This window comes from Diceros bicornis, chromosome 40, assembly GCF_020826845.1.
Source record: "Diceros bicornis minor isolate mBicDic1 chromosome 40, mDicBic1.mat.cur, whole genome shotgun sequence".
Taxonomy (NCBI): Eukaryota; Metazoa; Chordata; class Mammalia; order Perissodactyla; family Rhinocerotidae; genus Diceros; species Diceros bicornis.
Genome location: NC_080779.1, coordinates 3,782,366 through 3,805,842, shown reverse-complemented (window position 1 = coordinate 3,805,842; position 23,477 = coordinate 3,782,366). Strand labels below are relative to the sequence as shown.

The 23,477-nt window shown below is 47.0% G+C and overlaps 1 protein-coding gene across 3 annotated transcripts in view; it reads left to right on the top strand.

The window, feature by feature from the left end:
* The window catches only part of LOC131399813 (ral guanine nucleotide dissociation stimulator-like), a 128,186-nt gene extending 112,589 nt beyond the window's left edge, over positions 1-15,597 (top strand). Inside the window, exons 2-8 of one of the 3 annotated variants that reach the window (XM_058534320.1) lie at positions 2,488-2,702; positions 3,077-3,179; positions 5,506-5,577; positions 6,649-6,719; positions 7,040-7,162; positions 13,853-13,974; positions 15,345-15,597. In XM_058534320.1, coding sequence (XP_058390303.1) covers positions 2,488-2,702; positions 3,077-3,179; positions 5,506-5,577; positions 6,649-6,656 — 398 coding nt within the window. In that variant the 3' untranslated portion in view covers positions 6,657-6,719; positions 7,040-7,162; positions 13,853-13,974; positions 15,345-15,597. The other 2 variants (XR_009217239.1, XR_009217240.1) reach the window with 2 other exon arrangements.
* The last annotated feature ends 7,880 nt before the right edge of the window (positions 15,598-23,477 follow it).

Below are 23,477 nucleotides of genomic sequence, written 5' to 3'. Positions count from 1 at the left end.
CTTAGGTACATGTGACACCAGCCCGCAGGGGTAATAGATATTATCTCATATACACCAGGTGAGGTCCCTAGGAAGTAGATTCTAGCCTGATTCCCATGGTGAAGGTTTAGAGACTGGGGAGGACCGAGAGGCACAGGGACTATCCCAGGATGAAGAAATAGTAAGGAAAAGGAGGTCTGCATTCATCTCTGTCTCCTCAAAGCTAGGTCCCTAGTTAGGTTTCCAGGGAGCTGTGGGTAGGGCTATGTGGGCTCATTGTGTACAGTTCAAGAGATGACGTGGGGTCATAGACCTCAACAGATCTTAGAACTCTGGTAACCAGGCACCCACAGTGCCCCATCCAGCTCACTTGATTGGAGACAGTCAACAAGCAAAGATGTTTTGTTGTTGTTTCCCAACTTTTGGAGGATCTGGGCTCAAAAAATCCCAGAAAGAGAATCTTTTTGGTAGTTGGCGATGTTGGCTCAGCCCTCATGCTTGACGCCTCTGGGAGTCTGGCAGGAGGCAGTGAAAGGTAACACGGGACAGCCCAGGAAAAGCTAGTGCAGGCCAGGACACAGCTGTGATCCCACCTGATCAGCCCCACACCCCTTGCCACTCTTTGTGTGTGTGTGTGTGTGTGTGTGTGTGTGTGTGTGCATGTGTCTGTGAGGAGGGGAGAAGGCAGGACATAAGGGGCGGGTCATTCCTGAGCAGGAGCTGGTTGTTAGGTGTTGGAAACCTGGTGAGTCTGTCATGTTCATACCCCAGGCCATGCCTGGCAGCATGAGAAGGTGAGCTCCTCTAATCATATGTTACCAAGCACTAGAGGATTCATCTCCTTCCCTCCCTGACCAGAGTTCTCTGCAGGGATGCCCCTCTGTGCCTGAACTGAGGAGCAGACTTTCTCTTGGCGGTTGGCCCCAGTGGCAGTGTGCAGGCAACCTCTGATTCCTTCTGGCCAAGCTCCTAGGCAGTCTTTGCAGAACTCCACTCAGGAGGTTGTCGGGTAGCTGCCCAATGGTTTCAACTCCACCAACTCACTAGACAAGGGGCAGGTACATGAGGCCACCCACACTTTCCAGTACTGCTCTGAGAAGAGAGCAGGAGCAGAGGGTCTCCACACTCATAAGCTTGACATGAGGGGTTTGGACTAGAACTAGGGCGGAACCAGACTGGGGCTGTCCCTTTTTCAAGCTAAAGGGGATGTACATGAATGTCACCTTGCCTGGTTAGGAGATGAGCTGCCGTGACCCTCTTACCCTTGTCCGGTGTGAGCTTCTGGAGGCCACTGAGGCAGAGCCAGAGGGTAAGGGGGACTGCAGGGGGGGTATTCCTGGAATGGAGGGGGATCTTTCCTGTGTTTAGAAGGACACATGGAAAGTCAGCTATGTGGGTGAACCTTTCTCTTTATCCCGCTCCAGCGCCAGCTACGGAGCTCCAGCCAGCAGCAGAAGCAGATCTGTGGGCAGTGGTGGAGGTAGAGCTGAATCCAGCTCTGTTGACACCACCCCCTCTAGCACTGGAGCCAGTGTCCCCTCCATCAGCAGTGTTGGAGCTGGAGCAAAGGCCAACATGGGCTCCAGCAGGAGTGGGAGCTGCTGAGCTGGAGTCACCTGGACCATCATTTCTAGTGAGAAGTCCATCTCCACCTGTGGCCATTAAGGAGCGTGAGAAGAAGCCTAACCTCACGGCCTTCCCTCCTAAGCTGGTGGTGGAGCAGTTGACCGTGATGGATGCGGTGAGCAGCTGGGCTTTCAGGGCGGAGTGGGGCAGGCCTTCCCTCTGCTATCGTTGCCCCAGACCTGATCCAGACTCCTATGATCTGGGCCCAAATCCAGGCTCCACTCTTTACCAACCATAAGACCTGGGCAACTTTCTGAACACCCAAGCCTTTGCTGTCCACCTGCAGACCGTGGAGATGGACATTAAGAGGACCTGCTGCACAGAGTGACTGTGCCAACTCCATGAGGTAGAAGAGACGGAAAGCTGGGTGGGCCCTGGCTCATCTGTGCAGGGAGGGGCTCACTGTGTACAGCCCGGTCCCTGGTGGCCCAACCGCTGCTCAGGAGGCTCAACAGCCTCAGGACTTATTAGACATCTGATGTGTACTCCACTACAAGGGAGACAGACAAGGCCTGTGGTTGTAGCTGCCACGTGGGGATGCGCATCAGAATGTGGAGTGGGACCAGAGGGGGGATCAGGGTATTGGAAGATGCCCCCTTAGGATGAACCGAGTTGAGCCACCGTCTGGAGCTTGGAGTTAGCCAGGACGGGCTGGGTCAAAAGCCCCTCTCCCTTCCCTACCAGTATTGGGTCCTGGGTCCTCCTGTGCTGGGTGTCCTCGGGGGACAGAGAAGAAAAGCCAGGGACTGTCACAAGGCTCAGGCCACATCCTGAGCTTTCTGAGCTCCAGCTCTAAACTGTGACTCCTGTGTGGGACTTTGGGGGCTATAGACACAGACCTGAGATGTGGCAGGGCTCGGTGACACTCCCCCTGTTCTCCAGGACCTCTTCCGGAAGGTGATGCCCTCTCCGTGCCTGGGATCCACCTGGGGCAAGAGGAGCAAGCCCGAAATGAACACCAGACACCCACCGTCCAGGCCACCGTCGACCACGTCAGAAGTGTGGCCAGCTTCGTCATCACCCCCTGCCTCGGGGACCCAAGCATGACAGCCCAGGACAGGGCGAGGGTGGTGGAGTGCTGGATCCAGGTGGCCCAGGTGTGCTGTGGGAGGCCCAGTGGAGCCCCTCTCTGAAGTCTTGGGAACTGCCTCTCCACCTTTATCAGCTCCCAGGATTGCAGTGTGTGGTCTAAGCCCCTGTACAGTCCCTAGACCCTTCCTGCCAGGGGCCCGCTGACTTTAACTCCAGGTCCCAGTGAGAGGATGCTCACTTCCTACCTGGCTCCTTCCCTGGGTTGAGCTAAAATCCTGCTCCCTGTGAGTGTTACTCTTTGGGTCCTAAATGTGCCCTTCTGGGACTCCCTGAGCATCTGTCTCATCCAGGAGGGGAGATTTAAATAGAAGGGAACTGAAGCTAGAGCAAGCGGGGCTACAGTGCCCCACCTCACAGCTCATTCTCTTCCCTTCCCCAGGAGTGCGAGATCCTGAAGAACTTCTCCTCGCCCCGCACTGTCATCTCTGCTCTGCAGAAAACCTCCACAAGCCACCTGAAGAACACACGGGGGAAGTTTCCCGGTGGGTAGGCCTCTCTCCATAGGAGGACCAGGGTGGATGGGGGATCTCCTGTGTGTCTGCCATTGGCCCCTCAGTCAGCTGGGAACTCCTGGGAGGCAGCAAATGCTGGGGACAGGGCCTGAGCCTCGGCAGGGGGTCTCTAAGCCTCCCGGGTCCTTAGTCACCAGTTCTGCTTCAGGACTTGGCTTCCCTGAGTGTCGGGTACTCAGTTGAGCCACATTGGAGATTTTCAAGTGTTTATAGCAACAGAACTCTATGCCCAGTTGAAACTCAAAGCAGTCAAAACAGAGCTGCTCTGTAGAGCTGGGGAGTGGAGACCCCAGTGACCAACAGGAGAGCCCCCTCCCAGTCCCATGAGACCTTAGCGCTCAGAGGAGCCCAGTGAGAGCACTCCTCCAGGCAGTTTGAATCTCTCGGGTTTGCAGAGAAAAGGGATTTGCATTCAGACCCCTCACATTATTCCTAAATTTATCCCTCGTTCTTTCCCCTCCCCTGAGAGAGAACCCTGATAATCTTAAGGAACTCAATAGTCAAGACAAGTCCTTGAGCAGAGACCTGATGATCCAGGTAGAGTGGAGGCTGGGGGCTGGAAAGAGAGGAGGGGTGCGGAGGAGGGACACTGGGCAGGCTGTGGTTTTGATAGTTTCTCCCTTGAACTTTCTCTGAAACATTCCCGTCTATCTCATCCAGATTAACAAGCAGAGGGATCTGTTCTGCCCATGGGAAGGTGGGGTGCCGTTTGTGGGCGGGAGGCCCTGGTCATGGGACACAATGGTGTTGGCTGGGCTGTTCCAGGAGGAGTTGCCGAGCTGGCGCCATCAACAGGTCTCTGGCTTCCATGTATGTCCATCCTGCTGGATGTAGCTTCTTCCAGGCTGTTGGGTGGTTGGTGTGGGTTTAGCCCTCAGCCTAAAACTATCCTCAGGAAGCCAGGACCCTGCTGCTCCTTCTATCTTCACCACATCTCCAAGGGGCTGCAGCCTGCTTGCCCCAGGGATGTGCGTGGCAGAGGATTCCCATGGCCCAGGTGCACAAACAGGCTGCTCATCCTTAGGTGGCAGATGTGTGTGCATTCTGGGACTCCCCTCTGGACCCCTAGAGCAGTCACTTGAGTGAACCACAGGAGTCTAACCTGAGTGCCTGGTTGGCAATGACATATGCCCCCGGTGGCTTATGAGAAGCATCTAGGCAACTGATGGATTCTTAGTGAACCCTGCTGAAAGGAAGTTAGGAGCCTCATGTAAACAGGGAATCAAAATGTCCTGTCATCCCCTTCCCTGTTGATCAGAGGTGGCACCTTGGGGGTCCAGTTCCTGAGTGGATAAAGAAAGAGTTCAGGGGCCTGCCCCGTGGCGCAAGCGGTTAAGTGCGCGCACTCCGCTGCAGTGGCTGAGGGTTCACCGGTTCGGGTCCCAGGCACGCACCGACGCACCGCTTGTCGACCTATGATGTGGCAGCGTCCCATATAAAGTGGAGGAAGATGGGCATGGATGTTAGCCCAGGGCCAGTCTTCCTCAGCAAAAAAAGAGGAGGATTGGCAGATGTTAGCACAAGGCTGATCTCCTCACAAAAAAAAAAAAAAAGGATTCAGTGCAGGGGAATGTCCTGAGGCGTTCCTTGGGGAGGAGAAGGCTTTGGCTTGGCCTCTGGCCCAGCCTGGGGCCCAGACACTCCACGGGACTGGGGCAGGCAGAAGCCACTCAACCAGACTCCCAAGACACCCCGTCCTCTCCATCCATGACTCAGCCCAGGACCAAGCTTTGAGAGCTCAGGGGACAGGACTGTTTTCAGTGGTGGGGCTGGGGTTAGGTGAGGATGTTGGAACAGGGCCTCTGGCTGAGAGGGGCAAGTGGCCTCTCCTCTGTGGGCCCCTGAGCACCTCTGCCCATGTTTGGGCCTTTGTCTCCTCATCAGGGAAATGGAGGGACGGTGATTGTGTTGTGCAGGTCTCACAGGGTGGTGTTGAGGTAAGAGGGAGGAAAGGAATGTGGGAGCTTTCTGCCTGCTCCACCTGGAGGGGTGAGGGCCAGAACAAGGATGACAGTCTTGTGACAGTGAGTCCTCATAAGAACCTGTGTGGTAGCTGGAGTTCTCACACTTTCCAGATGAGGAAACAGGCTCAAGGAGGCCAGGCCACGAGCCCAAGCTCACACCCAGAGTGAGAGTTGGAGCTGGGCTTGTTCTGGAATCACAAGACCTTGGAGGATGGAATGACATTGATACCAGTTGACTCAAGTCAGATGTCCAGTGTCGGAGGCCAGTGGTGCTGGAGAGAAATGGGGTGAGGGGAGTATTGCCTCGCTGACACTGTCCTCGACCCTGACAGGAGGGGCCCTTCACGGTTGCCCCCCCAGAGAGCAACCCCCAGAGAGTGCAGGAGAAGCAGGAGCAGCAGCAGGTGAGTGTGCCTGTGGGGGAGGGGCTCTGCGCTCCCAGCTGGAGGCCTCAAATCAAGAGAGGAGGGCCCTTCCTCTTGGTGCCACAGTGCCCAAATCCCCCAGTAGAAGTGACCAAGAGGAGGGCCTGGAAGAGCTGGTGCAGGATGGGTTGTTTTGGGGAGGGCCAGGGAAGGCACACCATGTGATTTGCCAGGAGCCGGCCCTGGGAGGAGGAGTGTGGTGTTCTTGGGGTGTGAAGGGAGGAAGAATTGAGGGGAGGCTGCTGAGGATCCTAGGCTGCTCCTCGTGGGAACCCTGTGGTGGGCCAGGTGGCTGAGGGTGGGGACTTTTCAGGAGAGGGTCTACATGGGCTCTACTTGAGAGCAAGGGCTCATCCCACCCGCACCCCGATGTCACAGGGTGTCTTCCCTTATCTTGGCAATCTGCTCAGTGACCTGCTGATGCTGCAACTGGCGATGGTTGACTATCTCGAGGTGGGTGAACCTGAGGACTAGGCAGGAAGGACCAGGATTCTGAGCCTTGGGATGCGGGAGCCCCCAAACTGAGCTCTGAGTTCTCAGCACTTGGCACATCTCCTGTCATGAGAGCCTCGCAGCTGCCCCTGGGAGATGGGGCATCAGGCTCTTCTTAGGGATGAGTGAAAAGAGGCTTTGCCAGAGACACCCATTCCAGTTCCTCAGGCTGGGGAAGCTCAGAGCTGCCTGATGGCACAGCTGCGTGAGGTTTTATCTGAGCTGGACTCAGCCTCCAGCTCCTATGCTGTCCATGAAGGGAGAGAGAAGTCGTGTCCCCCCAAGTCAGGCAGCACATATGTGGCTGAGCAGTCCCCTCTGCCTGAGGCCTCAGCTTCCAAGTCTGTCATCAGAGAGTTGTGCTGCCAGGTCCCTCAGTCTCACCCCCATGTCCTCCTACTCTGGAGCCCAGAGCCCGGCCTAGGTCCAAGTCCTCTTTTCTCTGCGTGCCTGGCCCCCTCTGGGGACCTGGCATTAGTGCAACATGAGAAGGGGTGGGCATAGGGGCTAGTCAGGCTGGGGGCTCTGTCTGATGGACTTTGGCTGTCTACCTTCCAGGAGAATGAGATCAACCTTGAGAAGAGGACTGAGGAGCAGCTGTGGCACTCCCTGCAGGGGAGGGGAAAGAGGTGGAAATCAGAGACCTTCTGGGCAGAACAGTCCCTGGCTTCACCCCCTGTATCTTACATTGAGTGGAAGAGTTTGATAACAGAGAAGTGGGAGACCCATCCAATTGGCGGGTGGGTTGAGGGGAGGATGGCATCAAGGATATCTTCCTGGAGGAGGGGCTGATTATTCCCATTCTGATAACTGGTAGAGCCTGGATGGAACTGGAGGGAAGGATGGTTTCCAGGACTGGTCCCCTGCCCCACCCCTCACCTCCAACAAGGCCCCTGCAGCATCCCCCACCCAGGCCCTGTCTGCATCCACTCCTTTCCTCTGGTCCCAGGAATACCGAGTCATGAGGAAGATCCTGCTGCTCCAGGAGGCTGCCAAGAATTACAACCTAGAACCCGAGGGAGCGATTTGCGGCCTGGCTCCAGGACATGCAGTTGCTCAACGAGAATGAGAGGTGAGGCCGAGCAGGAGTTGGGTGAGGGCAGGGGTGGACTCTCCCTGTTGGCCAGTCCAGAGAGCCTGTCTCCATGGTCCCCCACTCATCCCCCGGCCTTATTACATGGTGACCTCTGGGACACCCAGACTCCAGCTGCTGAGCAGGCAGTAGGGGGATACCTGAGGTGTGGTTCCTGGTAGGCTCACAGGTGCCTCTCTGTCCTGTAGCTACAAACTGTCCTGCCAGCCAGAGCCCTAGAAAATACGCAAGGCCAAGAAGAACCGGCCATCATCAAGGTCTGGGGTGAGTGAGTGTCTGGGCCGGGGTGACTGACTCCTGGGGGTTCAGTAAGTCTTCGGGCTAAGCATGGCCTTGGGGAGTCGGATAGCTGCCACTGGGATCCCAGCTCCACTATTGACCAGTCCTGTGACTGGGGTGACTCTCTTCAGCTTCCTGAGACTCCGTTTCCCTCTCTGTGAAATAGGTGATACTAAATGATGGCTCACGTGGCAGGGACGAATGGGGTACTGGTGGCTGACAGCACTGAGCACAGGGTCTGAAGCACCCAGTGCAGTGGGGACAGGGTGGGGAGCCATGATTCAGAGGGAGGCCGCAGAAGATAACCCGACTCTTCTACTCAGCCCCCAGGCCCCAACCCCGAACCCCGTATCAGTGGCCGATCACAGCCCCATCCTCAGCAGCGGGGACACAGTTGGGATGCTTGTGATGCACCAGGCCAGCTCCTCCCACTTGATGGGAAGGGGAGCATTGTAAGCCGATTCCTGGGGTCCCCTGAAGCCCAAGAGAGAAGGGACGACCCCATCCCAGCTCCCTGACATCTCTACCTCAGCACCTACTCACCCATTGGGGAGGGTCAGTGGTTATTTGTTGTAAATAATAAATGACATATTTGAATATTATATTAAAGTCCTGTTTCCTTCACAGCTTGGGAGTTGTGGTGTGGTTCTCTCGCTTTCTGTAGGCATGTGAGTGAGACACAGAATCTCACATTTCTCCTTGAATCAGGAACTCTTCTGAGTCATCAACTTATTGTCTGTTGGAGAAGGGAGAAAGGCCAGCCCCTTTTTTGGCTAGTGACGTCACTCCCAATTCCCCCTAACTCCTAGGACAAGTTCATTTCAGTATCATTCAGCTGCTCCAGGGGCGGACACGGCCCCCCTCCCATTCTCTTGGGATTTAAAGGTTGATGGTACTTTCACAGGCAAAGCAACAACCACTGAAATGTGGGTGTCTTTAAAACAGCACTACCCAGGACCAGGTCGTGCCATAGGCGGGGGGTGCCTTTCTACATTCTGGAGGAAGAGAGAATGTTTTCTGCTTCTCTTGTTGAGGTTTCTTTTGACCAAATTTTAGGAACTTGTAGTTTTCTAGTTCAATCTCTGGAATTGCATCAGCTCTAAGTGGGGAAAACAATGTAAAAAGATCAAAACATGCACATGGAGAGGACAAGGCCTGAAAAGGTGATTTGCAAATGGACTAAAGGCAGACAGGACTTTCCCTCCTGAGACCCCTCTAGTGCCTCCATGTTCACTACTGACCTAGAATTGAATCTTGCTGGGATCCTTGTCCAGGACTGTGAATTCTGTTTCCCGCTTGTTTTGTATGCAATGGGAAAGATTTGTGATGCAGCTTTAAGGCTACCACTGGGCCTCATTCCATAAAAACGACCGCTCTCTGTGAACCAGGATTTCCAGCACACCTGCCATCCTTATGCCATTCACTTTAGGGCAGAAATTCCCTAGAAGGCTCCTCCCTGGCTTGGGCTGATGGATCCCGGGTGAGCTCTACTTTACCAGGATAAGGGACCATAATCCTGACCAGTGAGTGACCCCACACTGTCCCTTGCTGTCCAAGGTGACTTCTGAGGCCATGTCATTCTGAGGTCCATGGTCTTGGACAGTCCTCCAGTTTACACACTCAGTGTTGATGTTGCCAACTTGTCCAAATGGGGCAATTGGGCCCGAGCCATTAAAGTGTGTACCCCCTGGGTGGTTGTGTTTTTTTCCCCAGTCTTGTGCTGTGGTTACATTACAACCACCTGATGGGGTGTGAACCCTGTTTGGAGCTTTGAAAGATGAGGCATGACAGGGGTGTGGGGTGGTCCAGCAGGAAATGCCACGGAACTGATGATCCATGGTGGTGTATGAACACAGCCTTACCAATTAAAATACTGAAATGCTTCCCATCTGGTGGTGAATAGACACTGCTCTGAGCTCACACTGAGAACCCACCCCACGACAAGAGCTTTCAAAGGGTTACCAAGTGGCATTTTGAACCTCATCCCTTGGAAACACCCTGTAAGACAAGGGCCAGATGAATCACTTGGCACTTGTGAGTTATCGCCTCCTGTCTGATGGCTGCAAGTGTCACCCAGACACACAGGCTGGACTCTGCCAGGGAAGCCTTCTTAGGACAGCTAGAAGCTGAGGATGATTCCTGGTTCCCAACATCCCAGGCCCTTCCTGACATGGCACAGCCACCCAGGAAAGTGGTTTGGTAATGAAAAGACTGGGAAGGCAATACTTCGCCTCCAAAGAGAAAGAGAAGTGCCAACAGCGAAAGCTTGATCCCTCAAATAGTCAATTAAATCTCAACAAGCAGTGAGTTCTTGTCAGATTACTGATGCCGAAATGGTCTCTTTTGATAATAGCATGATCCCCCAGCTGCCATGTCCATCTTCATGAATCAAATTTCCAACACATATGGATCTAAAAAACTGAGGGAAATCTGGTATTTCCTTAGATGCAACTCTGAAGTAGCATGCAAGAAGGAACACAAAAATGGAGACCAAAAGTAAATATCTAATTTGAGAACATAGACATTGAAGTGCTTTTGAAATAATATTTTGGAATCTATTGGAATATTACACAAAAAGAATAATCCACTTTAAGTAGGTTTTACTGTGACTGTATGGAGCAAAACTGAATCATCCCGTGACGTTGATAACTCGCTGATGACTTGAAAGTACAAATAAATAACATACATAGTAAAGAAAAATGAGAGAACAGCATGAAAAAGGAAGATCTTTCTCTCCTCACCTGAAACTCAACCTCTCACCTCAGAAAGAAACCACTGTCTATATTTTCTGTCACGCAGCAGAGTTTAATAAAAGAAACATATTGGTATATTTCAAAGTTTCAAGAGCTCAAAGCAAGGAAACATTATGGACGCTGCCAAGAGACCTCACTGAGGTGCCTGCTCCATTTCGTCTGCTGTCAAGATGGCCTTCTTGGCCCCTCACTTTCTCTGCCTCGCTAGCAAGTCTGTCCGCCGTCAGTGCTACCACCAGTCTCTCTCCTGTGCTCTTCACTGCCCTTTCCTCCTTCCTGATACCTTCCTCAGTCGCCGGAAATTCTTGGCAGTGGAGCTGTGGAATGCGCAGATCAGCTCCTGGAATCATCTCTGCCAAATCTGAAGACCGGCAGGAGTGGGCATGGGACCTGGAGTGCAGACCACCTGCGAGCACATCTGGCAGGGATTCACCTGTGTGACTAGGTGCAAGTTTTTGCAACGCTTTTGTAAGATTGAAAGGAGTTACTAGATGTCCTGGTGTTCAGCATCACTAATCATCAGGGAATGCAAATCAAAACCACAATGAGCTGTCACTTCACACCTGTTAAGATGCCCATTATCAAAAAAACTAAAGATGGCAAATGTTGGTGAGGATGTGGAGAAAAGGAACCCTTGTGGGAATGTAAACTAGTACAACCATTATGGAAAACAGTATGGAGCTTACTCCAAAAATGAAAACTAGCATATGATCCAGCAATCCCACTTCTGGTATATGCCCACAGGATTGAACTCAGGGTCTCAAAGAAATACCTGCACTCTAATGTTCATTGTAGCTAATTCACGATAGACAAGATATGGAAGTAACCTAAATGTCACTGATGGATGAATGGATAAAGAAATGGAATATTAGTCAACCTTGAGAAAAGAAGGAGATCCTGCCATTTTTGACAACATGGATGGACTTAGAAGACATTATGCTAAGCGAAATAAGGCAGACAGAGAAAGGCAAATACTCACTTATATGTGGAATCTTAAATAGTCAAACTCATACAAGCAGAGGTTAGAATAGTGGTTGCCAGGGGTTGAGGGGATGGAGAAATGGGGAGCTGATGATCAAAGGATACAGAGTTTCAGTAATCAAGATAAATAAGTTCTGGAGATCTAGGATATGGCATAGTGCTTACAGCTAACAAGACTGTATTGCATACATCACATTTGCTAATAGTGTAGATATTAAGAGTTCTTACCACAGAATAATAGTAATAAAGGAGATGAGAGAAAACTTTGGGAGGTGATGGATATGTTTGTGGCCTTGATGGTGGTGACAGTCTCAAGGGTGTATACTTATGTCCAAATTCATCAAGTTGTATATGGAAAAGTATGACACCATCGTTGATTCTTCTGCACCTTGAAATACGCCGTGTCCTCATCACAAGAGAAAAAAAATTGTAACTATGTATGGGGACGGATGTTAACTGGACTTATTGTGGTGATCATTTCAACATTTATACAAACACTGAATCATTATGTTGTACCGCTGAAACTAATTTAATGTTGTATGTTAACTTTACCTCAATAAAAAAAAAACACACACAACAGAAAAAAACCATTTTAATATTGTAAATGAGTTCAGTGAATCCCTGAAACTGCCCCATTCTCATATGAGAGTTACAGGAAGCAGAGAGGATGAAGTAAGATGGAAGAAAGTTGTACAAAACAGTATTCAAATTAAAATCATTTAAGTTGATATCAACTCCTTGTGGCAAAGTTCTGTGAGCACCAATCTTCTTTCACATTTTTCCTGGAAAAGCATACCTTCAGATCCAACCCATAATAGTTTCCTCATTTGCTCTAATAAGAAAATTTTAACTTAATAAATAAAACCAAAAGCATCCCTTATGTATGAATAAAGTTAGTGAACTTTACAGAGAAAAGAGCATATTTGCACAATCTCAATAAAGGTAACAGAAGAACGGAATGATGATGAAGTCTCATTCAAGCTTATCTTTGAAAGCCAGTAAAACCAGGTTATCTTTTCAAGAAAGTGTGTAGAGCTGTCAACCTTGGAAGATAGAAATAGTGACCTCCTCTGCAGCAAAAGTCATGCTTGCTTACTGCCCATTATAATAAAAATAACACCCCTCCCCAGGCCAAAGGGCAGCAGACTTCCTGCCTGTTATCAAAGATATGAGTTCCTTAAGCTCTGAGTTCTTGCAACCCTCTGTATGTCTCCTGGCCCACTGTGTATCACCCTTTGGGAAGTGAGATTTAGTGAACCAGTGCAAATGTTGATTCTCGGGCCAGTGCCATTGCTCTGTCATTAAGTCCTTTGTCTCTGACCCATGGGTCTCGTGTCTTTTGCCAGCATCTGTAAGACCATGGTAGGCTAACTTATTGGTTTGCAGGTAAGGTAAAATGTCAGACCATTCACAGTTCCTGACAAGCCCTTAAAGTAACTAGTTGTCTTAGGAACAGAGAGCTATCCAGAACAATATGCATGGATGGTCTTCATAGAAGACATCATGCAACCAAAACTTTAATAAGTGTCTCTGACCTCTTTTATTTCTACCTCAATTAGAAGGAGAGGCACCAAGCTTTATAGACCTAGGGTTTATGCAAGCCACGTGAAGACCCAGTGACCAGAAACTTCCCATGGGGAGCATTACAGATGGGCATATTTCCAAAATGGACCCATATGCCTCCCGATCATCCAAAAGACAGTACATTATCTTAATTTATGATGATTTGATTCATTAAAATCTTGTGATGGGCCAAAGATACACTTCTAAGAGGAATGAGGCACATGGCAGTTGTAAGCAGACTAACACATTTGGTGAATATCAAACTCTGAACTAACTTTAGTGTTCTAATCAATCAAAAGGTACAACAAATTTAATTAGGTAGATTAAATGATATTTAATGGTATGCCTGATTATTACTCTGCAATAATGAACAAGCAGCTCATGTAAATAACTATAATTGGCCTTTAAAATATGAAAGTCAGGACTGTTTGAGATAAGCTGGAGAGAAGGAAGGGGAGAAATAGATAAAAGCTAGCTGCTCTGACGCCACTCTCAGGACCCCTGGATCTACATGTAACCCAGGAGATCTAGGCAGATGGCTGTGTGCCTAGATCCTCCTGCACTGTGGTTCTCAGGGATGTCACAGGGCTGAAGCAGCTTCCTGAATCGTGTTTACACGTCCATGTGTACAATACCCTTGACCAAGGGGATGAACCACCATTCAATCATCCCTTACACCCCTCTAATTAACAATTAGATTTCAGAATCATTGTACCATTAAATGATAATTTATTCCTCAAACCTGTAGGATGCCGAGCTAAAAGAAAATCAAATTTCAATGGCTTCTTTTCTTTGAAGGACCAAGATGTTCTTTCACACTTAGAATCCGGATTAGAGGATAAATCCATCAAGTCAATGGAAACAACTTAAGAAATGGACAGAGGGATATTTCATTCATATATACACAGTTTGCACTGTGGCAAAAATAGAGTTATATTTTAAAAAATTAGAATTTTTTGAAATTTTATAGATATTACTGACTTTGTTCTGCTTATACTCCCTTTGGTTTACCAAATCAAACTCACTCTTTAATGGGCATTTCTAGCATTGAGTGCTAATAACAGCAGCTTTTTTAAATTCTTATTTTTCCCAGGTCAAAGACCAAGGGAAGAGGTCATCAAGAGGTCAAGTCTAATCTACCTATGGATGTGGCAGCCTTAACTATGGATGTTCAAACCAGACATTGCCAGCAGAACCACATCTCTTCACCCATAGGTGAGTTTTTACTAGTAATCACAGAGACGAGGATATCAAAGGAAATTCTTTATTAAGAACCAAAGTTATAGATCCCTATCTTGGGTTCTTTACTTTGAATTTTTGACCAAATCATATGCATTTATTGGACCATGTTCAAGTCTATGATCTTTAGAAGATGCAGCTTACAGCTGAAGAGAAACAGATACAACACCAATATCTTACCCTCTCTGAAGCCCAACTGAGAGCCCCTGGAGTCAGAAGTTTTCAAGACAAGGAAAAGTCATTCTTCTTCTGAACAGAGAGAGTAGAGGTTATTCAAACATTCAACTATAAATTGTTAACATGACTTGTTAGAATGTGATGGAGCAAGCCTCATACCTTCTAAGTTTCATGATTTTTCTCCAGAATACTGAGAGGGATGACCTTAAAGTCCAGTTTCCCCATAAATGTCTCTATTCAGTGATAAAATTAAATTCCCTATAAAATAATTCCCATAGGGCTGGCCCCGTCGCTTAGTGGTTAAGTGCTTTGCTACTGGTGGCCCAGGTTCAGATCCGGCATGCACTAACACGCTGCTTCTCCGGCCATGCTGAGGCCACATCCCACATACAGCAACTAGAAGGATGTGCAACTATGATGTACAACTATTTACTGGGGCTTTGGGGGAAAAAAAGGAGAAGGATTGGCAACAGATGTTAACTCAGAGCCGGTCTGCCTAGGCAAAAAGAGGAGGATTGGCATGGATATTACCTCAGGGCTGATCTTCCTCACACACACACAAAAATAATAATAATAACAATACCCATAAAATTGTTAAAAATATATCATAGTCTCTGACCAAGAGGAAACAAGGAAAATTGAGCAGTTGAATAGCAGTGTAATAAACTCCATACAAGGATCTTACTGCAGCATTATGTATAATAGTGAAACTGGACATAATCCCATCTCTGTCAAAGAAGAAATAAACAGATCATGGTATTCCTGTTCTTTGGAGTACCTCTAAAACTTCTAAAAAGCTAAGTTAGGGTGGCGAGCACTGATAAGGAGAGACATCTATGATATATGGTTTGGGAAACAGCAAATTGCAAAATGATGTAGTTATGTCATTTATGTTAAAAAAAACTTTATGTGTATTTATATATTCATAGGAAATGTCCAGAACAATAAGCTGCAACCTCTTAACTATAGTTCCTTCTGAGTAGGGGAGTGAGTTTGCAGGGAAAGGGATGGATGGGGTAGGTTTCGCTTTACTCTAAATAGATCTGGGTTACTTGACTTTTTTTATAGTATGTAATTCTTTCATAATTAGAAAAATGAGTGATGTGACCGTTTGGTGCAGGGCAATACTATTATGTTCACCTGTCTCTGTACTGTATGTTACTGCACAGCACGGACTGTAGGAGAAAGCCCAGAGGAGCAATGAAGACAAAGAAGACATAACACCTGCAAAAAGTCAGTGGAGTATTTCTCCATAACAAACCTTCCAGGTGAGTGACGGTCAGTATCTTCCACTGCTCCAGCTCTCACAATAAACCTAGAACCTGCCCTGGGTAAGCTGGAGGACCACGCCTGACTAGTCCACTCCCTGCATGGGGCCGGTTTGTGCAGGGTGACTGTCATCAAGCAGACAATGGACTCAGGTTGGGGTGTGTGCCTTTGGAGAGGATGGCAGAGAGGCACAAATTGGAACGCCAGCTAAGTGCACACACCTGAGAGGCGGAGTTCCAAGTTGAGACTCAAAATGTACCAAGAAACTGTGTGAAGTGAAGGAAGCTACTCGACCTCTCTGAGCCTCAGTGTTCCCCCCTGTAAAACGGGGATCACAGAGCTCTACCTCACAGAGCTGTTGGGGAAGATACATAAAAGTGCCTGGGACAGTCAGTGTCACATTATTAACAAAGTCGTCTCCGACTTCAGAAAATCAATGAAAAGAATAATGTTGATGAGACCAAAGATGAGATGCCCAGCTTCGTAAGCAGCCCCAGCAGCATGAGAATGAGAGGAGCTCCGAGTAAGCAGGGTTCTTCACAGCTCCACTGGAGAGGATGAACGTGGGCTACACCAGGATAAAGGGCTGTTGTACAGTGACATGTGTAGTGAGAGTGGGTCCCTAAAGATACTGTGAAATAGAGTTGCACACAGTGGCTCCTAGGAAACAACTACAAAGCAATGAATGCAGCAGATAGGAGTGGGAATGGGGCAAGCAGAGGAAGGTCAGAGCTACAAAATCTGACGGAAGACACTGAACCACGACGAGTGCCCAGCTCTGTCAACAGCTGCTGTGGTTGCGCCAGGAGATCAAACGTTTGAGACAGCCATTGTGAGGACTGCTGGGAGTACAGTTGTCACTGCGGCCACACCTCAACAGCAGTGCATCGGAGCACACACACCCCGAGACTTTCCTCTCCATTAATCCTTGTTTTAAGATGATGAATATCCTCATATTACAATGTTTCCTTCCAACACTTGTGGACGAGTGTCATCAGAACCCCCTGAAGAGGGCACAGGTCAGAGTAGGATGGAACACTGGGGGCTGGGGGAGCGGCGCTGCACCTGACTACACGGACTATCACCCGGGCCTATTGAACACTAGAGAAGAACCCGAGGATGTGGTCTAATGAGACTTCCCTCTCTTGCCACATTCAGAGACACTACACACTTTCTCATCCTTTCTTTACAAAAATGTTAAAGAATTCATGTGTCATTAATTCATACAGAGGCAAATTCTTGACAAAGTGACAGGGTCCAGTTTCCATGACCAGGTTTTTCAGTTGCTTTGATAATATCCCACATTCAGAAATCGGAAATGTAACCTATTGGGATGTGTAATATAAACAGGGACTTTTTTTCCTGTAGATCAACGCCCAGATTTTTAGGGACGACATAAATCATGAAAGCTGCTAACCATTCCTCCACAGGTTTCAATAAGACTTTTAAGTTAATTTACCAATCTCAGGAAAAGAGAATTTGGCAATTCAAAATTTTTGTTTCTGCATTCAAACGTACAGTACAGCCAAGAGAATGAGCAGAAAAAAATTAACAGGAAGGTCTTGCTTGCATTTTATCTTTTGCAAATAAGCAGGATATTTTATGCTCTATTCCTTTCACCACTCTAATCAATTTTTAAAGAATATGGTACCTCTGACTATCCCTAGGCATGTTTATCTGGGAACCTTGTCAGAATTCAAAGCAGAGATGTTAAAGCTGACGGGTTTCAAATGCTGCCCAAGTGCTGTCTACCTTGAACGTCCCTCTCCCAAAGCTGGACGACTGGTCTCTTCCTGAGTGATCAGAGTCGCCACCCGTGTCCCTGAGAGACTGGCCACTCATGCCTGAGCTGAGATTAGGTGATCAATCTAAAGGGCAAAATGCTTAAGCTATTCTCATCTTAAGGTTGCTGTTTTGGAGGCCACTGCACTGGAATGCGTTGGTGAAAACGGCCTACTAGATACTTGCCTGGGAATTGGGTTGTTCTCCTCTGCTCTTAGCGGATCCTGGGGAAACCAGTGATTAACCTCACAGATGCCTCAACTTCCATATCTGAAAAAGGCAAGCAACAGCTAATGTTACCACCCTGCAAAGCTCTTAAGTTGTACTTGCAAGAGCGGCCACAAGGGGAAATTTCTCTCAAAAGCTGATGAAATGATGGCACTTTGGCTGGAGAAGGCAGAGGGCAGCAGGCAAAGTGGAAAGTTTCTGGGATGTCAAACCAGTTCCCATAAGCACTTTAGAGAAGCACCTTTCCCTGGACTAGGTAGGAGGCTGTGGAAAGACCCACAGGCACGCAGGTGGGAGGAGGAATCAAGCAATGGAGGGAGACGGTGTGGAAGAGGCACGAGTCCGACTTCAATTTTGGACAAAACCAGTTGCACGCTGCAGGCCCTCGGCTGCCCATGCAGCCGCCACACCCTCCTAACTCCCTGGTCCCACTCCTCCCGTCGCATCCCTCCGGGACTCAGCCCACGTGCAGCGGGTGCAGGACCAGAGTCCTGAGTCAAGGGCGGTTTGGCCCTCGGCTAAGCGCACACAGCCCTGCTCCTCCTCCCGGGGTTAGGCACCGCCCCATGCTCACAGCCTCCTGGGATTTGTAGTCCTGCAGTCCTGCAAGCTCCCAGCTGGGAGCGGTTAAGAGACAAAAGCTCCCAGCATACACAGCTAGGGGCCCCAACTCCCACCTTGTCCCCCTGCCCCTGGTCCCCATACCTCTGCTTCACCCCACCCTCTACCCCGCCTCTTCTCTATACCTAGCCCACTCTCTATGCCCTGCCCACCCCCCAGAGTATGCGCAGTGTGGTTGGGCTGCATCCCTTGAGGCCCGCACTCAGGTAGGGGTGGGGCTCACCAGCCTGGCTATTGCTGAGGATGCTTGCAGCCCTCGTGGAAACTTCCTGGCCAGTATTTGAAATGTAAATTCAATATCTAAAATGGAAATACTGGGTGCCTGGGATTCAGGAATTTGCCTTTTCAAGGCCACCTGTCCTACCATCCCCTCCATCCCTCCAGGTTGCCATAATCCTCCCTCTGGCTCCCATGGTCAAGGTCGCTGCAGAGATCCTTCCCTTGGACCTCGCCCACCTGAAGGGCCCATACCCATCATAAAAACTCAAAGCCATGACACTTGCCAAATTGAGCCAAAAATGGAAAGACCCAGGGGGCCACGCAAGGGTGAGGGCATTAATAGATACTTGGAAGTATTAAAATCCATCTGATGATGCCATGAGTGAACATGTTCCACTTTAAAACAAAACACTGCTGTTATTCTGAGATATTGAGTTAGGATCTTTGTGCAAATATGCAGGATTTAAAGTGTTTATTGATGTATAACATGAGTACAGAAATATACGCAGAAGTCATCCATGTAAACCTCAAAGAATTATTACAAAGTGAACACACTTGTGTGACCAAGAACTAGCACAGCTTCACTCAGGCGCTGACAATCCCTTTCTCCCTCCTTCCTCCCAAAAGGTAACCGATATCTTACCAGCAAACACTGTATATCGAGTTTGTCTTCTTATACAAGTGTTTTATTACAGAACAATTTAAACAATATACAAAATAAACAAAATAGCATAGTCGGCCCGTCACGCAGCTTCAACAACTACTAATTGTCTGCCAATTTTGTTTCATCCACATTCCATCCCATTCCCACCTCACTTTATTAATCTTTTAGTTCTTTGTGTGTGCGGGGGGGGGGGGGTAAGATGTACGCACACAGAAAGACACAACTCTCAACTCTACAGTTTTGGCAAATAAACATGCCCATATAACCTTCACCCCTTTAAGACTAGAATAGTTCCATCACCCCCAGAAAACTCTTTCCTGTTCCTTCCCAGGCAATTTTTTCTTTCCCCCGAGGCAACTACTGTTCTGGTTTTTTCAGCATAGGTTCATCTTGGCTGAAATCATCCCACGTGTTTTGTTTTCTGTCCAGCTTGCCTCCCTCGGCACGAGGTTGATGAGACTCACCCAGCACGTGTGTGTCAGCGTTTGCTCCTCGGCACGGCTGAGGGCGTTCTGCTCTGTGGTTGCCCTACAGTGCGCTCGTCTTTCTCCTGGGGATGTGCAGGTCATCTCCTGTGAACTTTCTTGTACAAACCCTTTTTTTTGCTGCTTAATTCCTTTATTAGCATTTAAGTGACACATCTTTGCATTTTATAGTGGTTGGTCCAGATTACAATATGCATCTTTAACATATCACAGCCTACCTAGACTTAATAGTGCACCAGTTTAATCAATGTAAAATATGGAAGTCTTGCTACAGAACAGTTCCATTTACCTATGTCTGTCCCTTATGCTATTGTTGTCATAAGTTTTACATCTACCCATGTTATAAATCCCACAATACAGTGTTATAATTTTTGCTTTAAATAGTCATAGGTCTTTTAAAGAAATTAAGAGAAAAAAGTTAAGTATTTGGAGGGAGATGCTTTGAGGCTCTGCAAATGTACTGTTTCTTCTTTAAGTTTCACCCACAGTTTTTGCATTCATCAATCAGTCTTGCTCACAGTAATTTCTTTTTATGTGTGTGAGGGAGATCAGCCCTGAGCTAACATCCATGCTAATCCTCCTCTTTTTGCTGAGGAAGACCGGCTCTGAGCTAACATCTATTGCCAATCCTCCTCCTTTATTTTTGCCCCAAAGCCCCAGTAGATAGTTGTATGTCATAGTTGCACATCCTTCTAGTTGCTGTATGTGGGACGAGGCTTCAGCATGGCCAGAGAAGCGGTGCGTCGGTGGGCGCCCGGGATCCGAACCCGGGCCACCAGTAGCGGAGCGTGCGCACTTAACCGCTAAGCCACCAGGCCTGCCCTTGCTCACAGTAATTATTACTGTGGTGTTTTAGTGGCGATTTTCTATTCCATGCTATCCAGCCACGTTTATTATTTGGAATTCTGTGAGGAAGATTCCGCCCCTACTTCTCCCTTCCTTCTTCCTCTCTTTCTCTCTTTCTCTCATTCTTTTTTTTTCTCTTTCTTTCTTCCTTTCTTATTTAATCTATTTTATATCAGTATAGACTCATGGATATTTACTTTGTTCTCTGGGTAATAATCCAATGCCACCATTATTTATTTTGTTGCTCACAATTTTCCAGCTTGAGCCATTGGGAAGTCTTTCAGATTGATTCCTTTTGACACATCTCATCATTTTCTGTGTTTTGTTAAAGCACTTTCCTACTTTCTGGCACTACAGAATGTTCCAGGTTCATCTTGTATTTTCCATCTCCAGTCCTAGAATTAGCCACTTCTCCAAGAAAACCTGCTTCTTTTAATTGGAGAATGATATAAACCCAGATCTGGGAACTAGGTGTGCTCATTGATACTAGAGTGTCACTGCTTCTAGATCCACTCAGCAGAGCTTGGAAATGTATGTATGAATAGAAACTCAGGTATACACATCTATCTATTGATCTATCAATCTATCTATCAATCTAACTATCTGGATAGATATATTAAAAGAGACATGGATTCATACTGATACTTCCAACTCCAATCCAGCACCACAGAGTTTATTCTAGCATTCTCTTTTTGTTTATATGTAACTTCTTTTACCAACAGTGAGAAACTTAACTCCAGTTATCTACAATATATTTACTAATGTGTCAACTAGTTTCAGAATTGCTAATCCATACCCTTATGAGAAACACATTTATCACCTAGTGTACAGTGTTTGTGTCCAGTACTTTAGTTTTACAGTATCCCATCAAAGCACTGTCTTCCAAAGTTACTTAGGTCAGGACCTTTCATCCCCACCCCTTCTGTGTGGTTATGTCACATGCTTGTAATACAGTTAGATTCATTTGTCACTGCACTCCATCTGAGTTCCCCAGCATCCTGATTGATTTTTAAAATTTGCAGAGTAAAATTCACTCTTTGCAGTGTACAGTTCTATGGGTTTTGACAACTTTATGGTCATGTATCCACCTCCACAGTACCATACAGAGCTGTTTTTTCACCCCTAAAATTCTCTCATATTGTCTCTTTGTAGTCAACCGCTTCCCCCACTCCATCCCTTGGCAACCACTGATCACTTTGCATCCCTGTAATTCTGCCTTTTCTAGAAAGTCATATAAATGGAATTATATACCATATAGCCTTTTGAATCTGGCTTCCTTCACTTAGAGAAATGCATCCAAGATTCATCCATCTTGTTGTGTGAATCAAGAGTTTATCCTTTTGATTGCCAAGTACTATTCTAATGTACCGATGCACCACAGTTTCTTTCTCCATTCACCTGATGAAGGACATTTAGTTTATTTCCAGCTTTTGGCAATTATGAATAAAATGGCTATAAAGATTCACACAAAGGTTTTTGTTTAAACATGAGTTTTCAATTTGCGTCAGTAAATCTCTAGGAGTGGGATATCTGAGTCATATAATAAGTGTATGTTTAACTTTATAAGAACCTGCTAAACTGTTTTCCGAATGCAACTATCATGTTGCATTCCCAGTTCTAGTTGCTCCTAGTCCTCACCAGCACTTGGTATTTGCAATTTTATTTTTTATTTTAGCCACTAATAGGTGTATGGTATCTTATTGTGGCTTCTGCTTCCTTTATGAAAGTGAGTTCTGCTAAATATAGAATCCTGTGTTGACTTTTGGGTTTTCTTTCTGCACTTGAAGGATGTCATTTTATTATTGATTTGTTTCTTTTGTTTTTGATAATGTATCATCCATCATTCACATTATTTCTCCCTGTATGTAATGTCTTCCCCTGTATATATCTATTTCCCTGACTGCTTTCAAGATTTCCCTTTTATCTTTGGATATTAGCAGCTTGACTATCACGTGCCTAGGTATGGTTTTAATTTGTATTTTATTTTGTGTGTTTCCTGACTTTCTTGGATCTAAAATTTAAGACTTTCCACCAAATTTTGGAAATTATGCTATTACTTATTGATTTGCCTTTCTGCCTCATTTAATTTTTCTGTCTCTCCCCTCTCTGCTGGGGACTCAATCATCTCACAGGTTGTAAGGCTCTCTTCATTTTTCTTCAAAATTTTTACATTCTTTTCTTCAGACTGGATAATTTCTATTGCCCTATCTTCATGTTTCTTCTACTGTTTCTGATCTAATGGTAAACTCTAAGGTATTTTTTTTATTTCATCTTCCTATTTGGTTCTCTTTTGTAATTTCCATTTCTCTGCTGAGTTTCCACATCTGTTCATTCATTATGAGAATATTTTTGCTTACCACCATGATCATCTTTATAATAGCTACTTTCTTATGCTTGTTTGCTAATTGAAACACCTTAGGGATAGCTTCTACTGCCTGCTTTTGCTCATATATGGATCACACTTTCCTATTTCTTCAAATCTCATGATTTTTTAAATTTTTTCCTGGAAACCATGAATGATAGTTAAAGAGACTCTGGATTCTATTGTATCCCTTTGAAGAGTGTTGTTGTTTTTCTAGCAGGGAGTTAACTTGGCTGGACTGAAACTCCAATCCTATCTCTTTTACAGTGAGCATAGCTGAAATCCTCATTCAGTTCTTTCATCTTCCAACTGTTTTTACACTAGGCCCTCTGGGGCCTACCCTGCATGTGTGTTGTTCAAAGATCTGCCAATTTGGTGTGTGTAGGGGGGAGACATTCATACTTATTTTGAGATTTTCCTCTTTGTGGGTCCCTCTCTTCCTGAATTTCTCCCCTAACTTTCCAGCTACTCTGCCAGCCCCAAAAGACATCCTCTAACATTACAAGTAAGACTGTAGTTTCTCCCCTGTCCGGGCCATGTACAGATTTTGGAATGCTTTGAGGTAAAAGACTCAAGCTTACAAATATCTCCTGGTGCAATTCCCATCATTTAAGGGAAGACTCCCTCTCAGTTCTGCTTGCTTTGGAAGAGATTTATACATACACACATATACACATTTATTATATGTGTATTACATATAGATACATGATTCTCTATAAATATATAAAATATTTTATGCAGATTTTATCATTGTTATCTGTGAGAGTGTTAGTTCAACATGCTACTCCACCATTACTGGAAGCCAGACCTCGGTTTTGTTTCTTTT